The 12,074-nt window shown below is 37.2% G+C and overlaps 1 protein-coding gene across 3 annotated transcripts; it reads right to left on the reverse strand.

Moving 5' to 3' along the window:
- Nucleotides 1-297: 297 nt before the first annotated feature.
- On the reverse strand, nucleotides 298-4,505 carry LOC119070552 (chromosome-associated kinesin KIF4). 3 transcript variants are annotated; one of them, XM_037174953.1, is made up of 9 exons: nucleotides 4,050-4,505; nucleotides 3,634-3,987; nucleotides 3,471-3,564; nucleotides 3,258-3,412; nucleotides 2,916-3,188; nucleotides 1,100-2,844; nucleotides 894-1,014; nucleotides 563-827; nucleotides 298-476 (listed from the first exon to the last, which is right to left on the reverse strand). In XM_037174953.1, exons 1-9 carry the CDS (start codon nucleotides 4,276-4,278, stop codon nucleotides 395-397), a joined length of 3,318 nt encoding a protein of 1,105 aa, XP_037030848.1. In that variant the 5' UTR covers nucleotides 4,279-4,505; the 3' UTR covers nucleotides 298-394. The 3 variants fall into 3 exon arrangements, with proteins under 3 accessions (XP_037030848.1, XP_037030845.1, XP_037030847.1); XM_037174950.1 differs by having other exon boundaries at nucleotides 563-831; nucleotides 892-1,014; XM_037174952.1 differs by having other exon boundaries at nucleotides 563-831; nucleotides 892-1,014; nucleotides 2,922-3,188; nucleotides 4,050-4,463.
- Nucleotides 4,506-12,074: the final 7,569 nt, after the last annotated feature.

Below are 12,074 nucleotides of genomic sequence, written 5' to 3' on the forward strand. Positions count from 1 at the left end.
CTTAGCACTAAATGTTGAAGTCGCTAGTGAGTGCAAATCATGCAGTTTTTTTTACAGATTATTATTGGTTATTTTAATCAGGAATAGTTGCAGGACACGGTCTTCATGTTCTAGAATTTAAATTCTCCAAATTTCTTCAATTTTTTCGAAAATATGCACAGATCTGACTATCTTCCTGTATCTTTCAATGATTCACTCAGTGTTCACATTTAGTTGCCATGATATATCATAAGTTGGGTCAATGGAGAGTCTCCATTGGAATTGTAGACGCGTCGTGAAATGAGGCAAATCTGATTTAATGTTAAGAAAAATGAGTTTTATTCCATATAAATCGTCGGTTATTTTACTTTGTTTAATTGAAACACTACGAGCTACAACAAATTATGCATAAAAATCAGATCAGTAGTGGCTTCCTTTTGTTGGTTGCATTATAAGGATATGGAGTAATAGTTATATCATCCATGTAGTCATCTAATCTGTAAATTAAAGACGTTTAAAACCTGTCGACCTGGTATCACACATCGTCTACACTATCTAACTTCCTACTCTTTCTATGTCTTACTTAGTCTTTTTTGGAGTATGAGGCTCCTCATCATTGTCGTTAATACTCTGCGACGGCGATTCGCGTTTCAGACTGGAATTGTTGGAACCGGAAGTTGTGTTGACACAGTCAGCTGGACAACCGCAATTTTCGGAACAGGCCATCGCAGTTTTGCGACACTTACACCGTAAGGTTTTGCAGTCTGTCTTACATTTGCAAAATGTTTGTCCGTCCGCTTCCGTAGAATTGATGGAAACCGTTAATGAGTTTGGTCGTTTACTGTCCTGCAACTGGTAAAAAAAAACAATTTTATCATCGCGGCGCACAACTTTAACAGTTTGGATGTTTACTCTAGACTGGCGGTTCAGTTTATATGCTGGAGTTTGACGCCAATCCGGATCTTTAGCCGTGTCATGTTCTTCGTCATCCAGTTCAGTGATTATCGAATCCATCAAAACGCTTTCATCCATCACCTAAAGAGTAGAGGAAAATAAGGTTTCTGTGTCGAATAAAAGCAAATCTTGCAGGCAAAGACGACTTTTGGTATTTTCCACTTACATGCGAAACTACTTTATTTCTTGCCGATCTGGTTCGTTTGGACAGTTCTGTCATCAGTTCCTTGATTTGACTTTCAAGCATCTCATTCTTCATTCGCAGATTCTCCAACGTATCCTCGTGAATTTGCTCCACCTCCTCGGAATTTCTGTCGCCGGTCGAGTTCAACTGACGCAACAGAATGGAAATTTTCTCTTCGTAATCCTTTTCGGTCTCATGCTTCTGTTCGATCAAATTTTGAATTTCCTGCTTCTGCAGTTCATCCATATTGGTCCGTTTCATTTCAGCAAGTTCGTTCGATGAACGCAGATCCTGCAACTTGGTCAAATTGCTGATGTACTCTGTGCGCGAATCGCAGATACGGTTGAACAAGTACTTGATGGCCGCTTTCGTTTCGGGCATGCTGTGCAGCCCTTCGCAAATGGTCTGCACGTTCTTTTCCACATTGGACGTTGCAATTTTGTCGCGCAGATCGGATATTTGTGCATTTCGCATTTCGATGTCTTCTTGTAGCTGAGCCATTTCAGATCGGTCAGCGTCGGTGATTTCGAATTGTTTTTTGTACTGGTTCAATTGTAGATTCATCACGCTACGATCTTCAATCAATTGTTCCAGTGACTGTTTCGCGTCGATCACTGACAATATCACTTCCAATTCTTCGTCCATCCAGCCCTTAATGTGGTCCACCTTTCCATTGATTTTGTTGGGACGCTTGGCGTTTTTACCCTTCTCAAGTGTATCCTTCAAACGTTTGATGGTCATCAGTGATTCGTCCACTCTGCGCTTCAGAATATTTTTTTGTTTGTCGTGCAGTAAGTCTTTACGTGCCATTTCAGTTTCCAACTTTCTATCCTTCGCTTTCAACTGGGTCAATTCCTTTTCGCGTTGCAATTTCCACTGTCGGAATCGTTCGCTTTCCGTCTTCATGTTGCGTATTAGTTGCACCTTTTGCGATTTGATTTCATGAATTTCCTTCTGCAATAAGTCAATTTTTCCAATCTGTTGTTCGCGGTGCTTCAGAATTTGCGCTTGCTGTAAATTCTTCTTTTTCATTTCGGATATTTCGTGCTCCAACACCTGTACACGTTTCCTGCGTTCCTCGGCTAGTTTCGCTGACACATTGTTCGTTTTCACCTTCAAGGTATTCTTCAGGTCTTCCTTCTCCTCCTCTAGCTTCGCAATGATTTCTTCGTAATTTTTATTCTCCTCGTCTGTCTTAAGCGTCTCAAACGAGCTCAAGTTGTCCAAGTAACGATGCAGCAGTTCCTCTTTCAATTGCAGTTCACTTTTCATTTGCTTCAATTCGCCCTGAACACCGATCTGCTTTGACGTGTACCGGGACATCTCTGTATCCGTGTTTGAACTGTTCAGTAAATTTCGTTCATATGTGGACGCTGGAGTGCTAGCCTCAACTATAGTCTTACTATTGCTATTGGTGAGCGCATCCATTTCAACAATCAAATTCTTCAACTCCTTGATCTGTGACGATTGGATTATCAATTCGACGGGACAATCGTCCTTGGTGATATTGTCGTTCAGTTCGAAGCATTTCTCTTTGATCAACTTTGACTTGGAAATCAGCTTTTCGGCCATCTCCTCCGACTCGTTCAGTCGATATTGCATATTAACCACTTCGTGCAGCATTTCCTCTAAACGAGCCGTCAACACTTTACTGTTCTGTTGCTCTTTCGCCAATTCATCCCGAAGTCGATACAGTTCGGCTGAGTTTCCAGTATTCTGTCCAGTTCCTGCAATTCGAAGAGTGACATTCAACATGACGATTTAGAAAAAGCACTGGACGTGCGATTCGAATGCAAACCTTCACCTTTGGCCAATAATTCCAGACGCAACTTTTGTATGATTTCATTCATTCGATTGATTTCGGCCGCTTTCGGATCCTGGTTCACGATCGGCTTATTCTTGATTTGTTTGGCCCGATCCGCATACCGTAGAGTGTTTATGGTCTCTTCGATGTTGTAATCGGCTGGACTGACACAAGCAATCATTAATGTCATCGAATTCCCGCCTAACGAATCTTGAAGCAATCGCGTAAGCTTAGAGTCTCTGTAACGGATGTGGGCAATTTTTTCAGCTGCAAAATTTAAAAACGTTTTGCGGTCAAAATGCAATCTCTTTCAGTGTGTCACATCGATCACCATACCTCCGCCCAGTGCAGATATCACATTACCAAGGGCAAAAAGTCCCTGGTTTATTTTCACACCCTCCTTAAATCGGTCACCAGTAGCCTTGGTCTTTTTGGAACGTTCGGAGCCGGCCAAGTCAACCAAATGAAATTTGGATTTGGTCGATGAATTTCTGGAATGAAATGTAATTGAGGATTGTTCGCCGATTCGTGAAAATAAGCCAGCCTTACGGATCGTTCTTGTTCAACATTTCAATTGTTATTGTGAAGACGGCATGACTTCGGCTCGAGGTCGCGTTCATAGCAGTAGAACCGACCGCTCTCCCTAATGAAAATTTGAATTTAATGTGGAACTGAGTCAGTCGTAAAACAATTTTTTTTTGATGTCACGAACCTGCCGATCCCCTTATCAAACAATTTGTTGTCTCTTCAATAGTTTTGACAGGAACCTCAGTCAAATTCGGAATGACAATTTCTTTGTTATTGTCTTCGCGAATGTCAACAATATTTTGCTCACGCTCCTTGGTCGACAGCAAATCATACAATTGCTCCTGATACAGTTCCATAAACGAGCAATGCACGTCAAAATCGTGTTCCGGCATGCATTCGATGTTTTCGAAAATGTCACTGACTGCGCGGGGAATTACTCCTAAATGCTCTGGATCGGAATTTCCATCAAATGTCGTTCCCATTGTGTGTGTTTTACCCGAACCAGTTTGACCATAAGCAAGAATGGTAACATTGTAACCTAAAAATTGAATGAAATTACTGTAGCTCAGCGACAAAATCGAATCACTCTGTGCCACTTACCTTTCAGCAATTTCAGCACAAGCGGTCTCACTGAGTTTGAATAAATCATTTCCTGTGTTTCGTGCTGGCCGAAAACATAATTGAATGTGTATGTGTCGGACGTTTTTGTGCTACTTTGCACGACGACTTGGGGTTCATTCGGAGTTTTTGCCACAATATCCTTACAACCTCTAGTCAATTCAGACGCCACCAATGGACGTACACGCACTGCCACTTGTACCGATTCCATTTTTATTAACCCACCGATAACAATGAAACGACGTAGTTTCAGAGGAAAACCATAAAATAAACAGAAAAAACACAAAATAAAATCAATCAACAATTAAATCAGCGTGAAAATGGTCTCCAACAATTGCATAAAAATATAATTGTTCATCAGGTTAACCGCCACTTCTGTCACTGCAAAAGTTTTGTTTAAAACGTTGGTACAACAATGCTACACGGTTGGTACTGTTGTTGATTGACAGTGTTGAACAGTAGTTTTTCGGTGAACAGTGATGCTTTCATTTTCATTCGATGTTAGTTTTTTACGTAATGTGTTTACGAAATAACGTTTCATGCTGTAACTTGGGGAGGTCACGCAGATCGGCATTTAATTAGATACGCGGAAACAAACCACTTCTGATGATTTTACTTGTAAACAAAAATCACCACATCATCACGAGAATCATCACAGGAGGTGAATTTTTGTATGAAATCGACCATTTTATCATCAACTGAGGTGTGTCACCCGCGTGTCTGTATCTGCGTGTCCTCCCCAAAGCTCACAGCCTTGTTGTTACTATTCCATTTGAGTAAAATTGGACCGGATATTGGATATTAGATATTGGATCCAAGTAAAGAAAATCGATCTACTTCTCGATATTGACGGCATGTTATCTACATCGCACGAAACTGTTACTTCGTCTAAATAATGCAATGAACGTCAACACAAGGTATGGTCGAATGTCAAACTTTGTATGGAGCGGAGGACATAGCGATTTCATATAGACAAACTCACCTCCCATGAGAGGTGATTTTGTTTATATGGAATTGCTATGTCCTCCGGTTTGTATGAACAGACCATACCTGGTTTGTACATTCATTGAACTAATGTTCATCACATCGATACAACATCTTTTACTTCATATGTAAAGTCTCACAGCGTCACTTTTTGTCATCGCTGTCGGTAACAGGAGAATTATTTCTCAAAATTCCAGAAAAATCGATAATTCCCGAAACTTATCAAAAATTTTCGAAAGTTCTTCAAGTTCTTAAAAAAATGGTTCTCAAATAATCGATGCTGATAATGTATTGAAATGTTTAGTGGAATTTTCTCACAATAAAATTTTACACAACACGTCTTCTTCTAAGTGGACGGTGGTCGACATCAGTCTTTTGGGCTCATCTTGAACGTTAGGGTGGGTCGATTTTAACAACTTGAAAATCCACAGCCAGTGGCATGTGTAGCTTGCCAAAAGTAGTCAATCTGCATCATTAGTTTTTCTTTTCCGAATACTTTTGAGTACCGCACAATTGATTGAATGGGTTTGTCAGGCTACTCGTATTTCTTTTTAAAATTTCTTAGAAAATTTTCTTAAAAAAGCTTTTATAAGCCTTGCAGAGGCTGTAATAGACTGAAACAAACATAATACAACTTAATTTGGAAAAATCGGTGCATTCGACGTGAAAATATTTACATTTTCTATGTAATATTGGGGGTCTGTGAACTTTGAACCACCAAATGAGCGATAAACTTCCTCAAATTTGGTTAGTCCTTTCTGTTAGGGTTAGAATAGGTAAAAACGACAAAGATGTCGAATTGTCGGAATTTCTCAGATTCAATCTGAGATTGATTATTACCGATGTTGTTAAAAACGTCATTTTTTCGAAGTAGTAGATTCTGATGGAACAAAATACGTTCCTTTTACCGTAGATTTATGAATCTCCTAATTATCAGATGCTACATAAATGCATTTCAGTATTGTTTGAAACTTGCCAAGGCCGCTTTGACTTTATCTAGCCAAGTGTTTTAAGTGAGGAACGCCCGCTAACAAAACTTGACATCATAAGGAGAGTATGTCTGGGCTGCGACGACAAACTTGCAGATGAAAACAAAAGCGAACTGTTGGAGTTACTTGTTCTTGATGTTGTACATGAGAATTTGGAATTTGGAAAAAGACACGAATTAAGGATTACAAGAAAAATAAAAGATACAAGAATCGACACCGCTTTAAAGTATTCTATGACGATGGCGAAAAACTATTTAATATCGCTCGCTGTAAATGTGTCAGAAATTGTTGCAAATGCGCTGATGGCGAACTATTTGAGCTAAAAACGGAAATTTCTACAGATTTACAGAAGATTTACAGATTTCTACAGGAATAGAATCTGTAGAATGTTTTACATTTGAACACGCTCTTTTTCTAATAGAGTAGCTCGACCTCTGAAACTATTCATCGGTAATAACACAGCACTGCTTATAGCATGAACATAGAAAATATTTGTAGGCTGTTGAAATCATAGAAGGCATCGCGTTACTTTTGTGAAGACAGGGGCGGATCCAGCTTTTGCTCTGACCCAGGCGGATAGAAGACAAACAGTTTCTGACCCAGGCGGCTTTTGTTTAAAAAAAAAATTCTATGTAAAAATCTTCTTCTGACCCCCGGCGACCGCCTCGACCGCACATAGGTGGATCCGCGCCTGTGTGAAGATAGACGACTTGTTTCATTGTTTGAGTTAAAACGTACCATACAAACAATCTTAAGCTCTTATCACTAAAGCCTATAAATAATAATAAAGAAAGTAAATATCATCTACGAAGCATTAAAGAAGGTTTGACAATTCAACTATACAACGGTAATTTAATGAACGTGGACAAATGTTTAGTTTTAAGTCGAGCAAGGGCTCCAATAATTCCAAAAATATCAGACTTCACTGATTACACTTAGCAAGCAAATATTTCAAATAATAACCATGCATCCAATTATTAACAATGAAAATCACTAAAAACTCCAAATTTGACACTTGTCAATTCATTGTTCATGCTAGTAGCAGTGCTATGGTAATAATCAATCTGAGAAATTCCGACAATTCGACATCTTCGTCGTTTTTACCTATTCTAACCCTAACAGAAAGAACTAACCACATTTGAGGAAGTATATCGCTCATTTGGTGGTTCAAAGTTCACATACCTTCAATATTACATAGAAAATGTAAATATTTTCACGTCGAATGCACCGATTTTTCCAAATTAAGTTGTATTATGTTTGTTTCAGTCTATTACAGCCTCTGCAAGGCTTATAAAAGCTTTTTTAAGAAAATTGTCTATGAAATTTTGAAAGTAAATTCGAGTAGCCAGACAAACCCATTCAATCAATTGTGCGGTACTCAAAAGTATTCGGAAAAGAAAAACTAATGATGCAGATTGACTACTTTTGGCAAGCTACACCTGCCCCTGGCTGTGGATTTTCAAGTTGTTAAAATCGACCCACCCTATTGAACGTACTCATAATGTATACCAAAAAGTAATAGTGAAACGCATGCTAGAACGTTCCCAGCACGAGCTGCGAGGCGAGTTAGGAACAGCGCTTTTCCTTAATGACTTTAGAAATACGCTACGAAGTCGCGTTATTTGAACACTAGCTAGGAAAAATAGTTATTTCTTAACCAAGGGGAGAAAATAGGAAACACCAAGAGGGCTTCGCAATGGCCGCAATTCGATCAAGCCTTTTAATTTCTCCCCGAGGTGAACACAATGTTTTTCATGAATTTACGGAATTTTTCTCGTAATTTAGGCCCTCAGCATGAAAAGTTGAATACGCATCTGTTGTGGACCGTTTATTTTAGGCACTTTCCACGGGTGTGACACTATTCACGCTATTTACATATATTTTATGTCGAAGTGTCTGGGTGTGGCACTTTTGCTTGTCGGCCTCAGTTCGTTCGGGCTACAACCCGCGAAATTGCCTAAAATATACCGTCCACAACAGATACGTAAATAACTATTTTATGCTTGCGTCTTGCGAAAATTCGTATTTTTGGCCATTTTAAAGAAACAGAAATGGCCGGTTCAGCCATGTTGGGTGAGAAAATGATCATTTTCTTACCTAAAATGGCTGATTACAATTACCCAAACAGGAAAAATGGACAAAAATACGAATGATCATTTTCTCACCCAACATGGCTGAACCGGCCATTTTAGTGGAGAAAATGACTATTTTCTCACCTCTAAGAATTACAATAAAGGTTTGACATTTTGTTCGTAGAAGTAAGTATAGTTGTAGTAATAGTCTCTAGAACAATGATTAGATGAGACTGCATAGCTGACGAAGCACTATCATCAAACTAAATAGTGTATCAGTTTGAAACTCTTTTTTATAAAACTAAAACAACTTAAACAACATTTACACTGTTGAGATGTGTGATTCTCTCTTCGTAATATTAATTTTAACTATTTCGGTATTTTAATATGTAGGTGGTGTGTAGTAATATGAGTGTAATACGCGGCAAAATTTTAACTACCAAAATTTTTATTAAATCTCTTAGAAGTACCAGAGGCTTATAGGTTTACTATCACGTGTGTAACTCCTCTATGGCTTTACATTGAGCTATATTTAGCTGTAAAATGCCCACTTATAGTATATAGCTACATAAAGTGGTATCTAGCTGGTATGTTGTCATTGATTAAATTTGACTTCGACTTCGTATAGGACTTCTAACATTAATTTGGGCAATTTTAATGGCAGAAAATATGAAGAAAAGTTTAAATGTCAGAGATTTGAAGATGCAGCTTTGCAAACTAGTTTCAAGATACATGACCTTTTGGACAACTATACTAAGTAGCTATACTCTGTACTTACAGCATTCGTATGGGTCCCTTCTTATTTTTAGTGTTGATGTTTAAATAAAAAAGAAAGTAAATTTCTTTTAGTTTTATATCGTTGCACTTGTTCTACGCCCATGCACAAACAATATCCAAATAAAATATTATTAGAATATATAAATGTGTTTCTACTGCTGATGCTGGAATGGAAAAAAATGGAATATATACACATAACTTGTGTGATGATCTTTTTTCTAATTTAACACTTGAATTATTGGGTGCCACATGATTGCATATTTGTATTGATGATGCATTTTAGGAAGAAGAAAAAATCATTTCCATCAGTGAAATTATAAAGCTACGACTTCAGTAGTTAATGTTATCACCGTTCATAATGTTTTTGTGTCTAGTAAGGTGCCATATCATTTCACAGAAAGGATTTTCCAATAAATGCAACAAAAATGTTTGCCTTTATAGCACTTTACGGTCTCAATAAACCTACCCAGATCTCCTGAAAAAATTATGGTCTTTGGTGTTTCCGTTCAAAACTCAGTACAGTTAGAGGCAGTAAAATTTCAGCATGAATTTGCTTCAGCGTACGTGTAGCAGCAACCGTATAAACATTGTTTATTAAACAAGTAATTCCAGTGACTCTGACTGAAGAAAAGTTTTAAAAAATCTTTTCTTGAAAAAAAAATCGAACTTCCGAACGGTTATCGAAAAAGTAAAGGGATAATACCTCAGGCAGATAAATGGCTGAAAGCATCGACCGTGATGTGTGGGTCTCTTCGACAGTTACGGCTATTTTAGAGCTACGATTATTTGAGAGCTGCGATTATTCTCGATCTAAGATTATTCGAGAGTTATGACCATTGGAGAATTACGACTATGGGAGAATTATGTCTACTGGAGAGTTATGACTACTGAAGACTGAAGAGGTAGGACTATTAGATAATTTACGAAATTTCGAGAACGCCTATTCTAGAGCTACGACTATTGGCGCGTTAAATATCTTTGAGAGTTGCGACTATTGGAGAGATACGCTCATTGAATGGATACGATTATTGGGGAGTTACGAATATTACAGAGTTTCGACTATTGGAGACTAACGACTTGGATTGAAGTCTTCGAATGTACACTTGAATACCTTAGATAATATTGAATAACGGTCCTATGTCTTATCATATCCATGTCACACAGATAACGGATTTTAGTACATCCAAAAGGAAAGCTGATAATTTTGCATGAAAAACTCGAATCTCATTCAAAACATGCAAAATATCTGAAGTTTCTATTTTCTGTAAAAAAAAGAAAAATTGGAAATGATGAAGGTAATAATATGTTGTATGTGACAATGCATGGTAGAGAATCATTGTTCAAGAGACGGTGTCATTCATTAAGCCTGTTTATTAAATTTCGAATTTTCACCCAAAAAGAATCGATCGCAATAATTAAATGTTGTTAATCATATTTTATGATGTGTGTGCGGTGCAGCTACAATAATAGAGAAATTTAACACTCTCGTGCATAGCATGGTACAGCAACAGCATCAACATTAAAAATTCACATGTAGGTGTTAAATGAGCTGATGCATATCTACATTTTGTTTAATTATTATGATTTTCAAATATTATATCTAGAATTTTGTCGAAAAGATCGGGGGGAAAATTTTCAATTCATTAAAAATCATAAAACAACATGAAAAAAAGCCGTTACAACAATCCTACACTTAAATCAATTATCCGTAGATCGTTAGAAAGATTTCGGAAACAATATTTTTGTTATAAATCTTGCAGCTAAATTGTGAATTGGAAAAAAAATTGTGGCCACACAAAATTATCTCCAAATTTGGTTCTTTTATTTCAAAATCAAAAGTACACACAACATCTCTCTGATCTTGATATAGATTTTGAAAAAAAAAACAATTTTGCGTTGGTGTTCGTTTCGATAATTTACATTTTTTGTTCTAAATTTTTGCACAAAAAATTGAGCTTTGGCAAATGGTACCAAGATCAACAATATTTTCCAGATTAAGACCAATCAACACAAGGCTAAATTTTGTAGCCCAAATTTGTGCGTTTCGTATTTTATTTTCGTCTTCGTATCCGTGTCCTTTTTGGTGATGTACTACTGTTCTACTACTAGAAAACTCAGAATTTGTGCGGATTTTGTGAAACACTGCGTTTCCTCGTAGTAGACTAGGTTGGATGTGGAAATGAGGCTATAGTTATAGTTTCAGCTCAGTGGTTCTTTTAAGAGACAAAAAAGAAGTACTTGTAAATCAGAAAAGAGGCTTGATATGATCCTAAAACAATAGGGTGAATCGTTTTTTAACAACAATCTTGATTTCACTACAAAGGCATCCGGGATATCATTGGAAAGATACATCATCTAGTACAGACAACTTTCACTAAGTTTAGATGGTTTATAGGAGTAGCAGTTCACTATGCTTCGAAAGTTCGTTCAAACTGTCTGGTACTCAAAAGTAATGCTGCAGTTAGATTAGTTCTTACACGGCATCAACAACCACATTTATGTTACCTTTTAACAAAGCATAGTGTTGTTGTGACGCATTATTTTTCACAAGGGATTTTTGTAAGAAGATACTGAAATGGTACCGATTACTAGCCTCCCCACCAGCAGTAAAAAAGAAGTCCGGGTGATACCATCAGTGTGATCAAGATAAAAGAGAGTAATTTCAGGAAAGCACTGGTAATCCGTAGAAAATATTTTAACAATTTTGAAGATATCTTCTTATAATTGATTAATGCAGCACGTAGTAGGGTTACTTTTCACCTGTTTAAATATTTTCTTCTCTTTTTTCTCTCAGACAGGTCGATTCAATTTCATTTGAACTCAAATTAATTTAAGTTTTTTCTTAAGTAACTCAGTTGAAGTCGAAGTCCTGCTTGTTTTTCGAGAAAATACAATCAAATCTTAACAAAACAGTATCATTAATCATATTTCTTATAACTAAAAACGGAATCGGAGATTTTGCGTTTACCAACACGATCGGAATTTTGAAAACCGAACAAGGTTTCTGTTTCTGTTTTACTCGAGTTTCTGATTTTACCATACAAAAATACATGCAAAATTCACACCAGTAAACCCCGAAACATAAAATGTGTCGGTTTTCAAAATTCTTCGAGTGTACACTTAAACGGAGTCTGAAGTAGAAGTAGAGAAGAAAAGTAGAAGAAAATTACACGACAGTATGGAAA

This window comes from Bradysia coprophila (assembly GCF_014529535.1).
Source record: "Bradysia coprophila strain Holo2 chromosome X unlocalized genomic scaffold, BU_Bcop_v1 contig_98, whole genome shotgun sequence".
Classification (NCBI taxonomy): Eukaryota; Metazoa; Arthropoda; class Insecta; order Diptera; family Sciaridae; genus Bradysia; species Bradysia coprophila.

Excerpts from the sequence above, each read along its gene's own strand:
- LOC119070552 (XM_037174950.1), bottom strand. The coding sequence starts at position 4,278 with ATGGAATCGGTACAAGTGGCAGTGCGTGTACGTCCATTGGTGGCGTCT. Across the intron at positions 3,988-4,049 it reads TGTGCTGAAATTGCTGAAAG|GTTACAATGTTACCATTCTT; the intron begins GTAAGTGGCACA and ends TTCAATTTTTAG. Across the intron at positions 2,845-2,915 it reads ATTATTGGCCAAAGGTGAAG|GAACTGGACAGAATACTGGA; the intron begins GTTTGCATTCGA and ends TTCGAATTGCAG.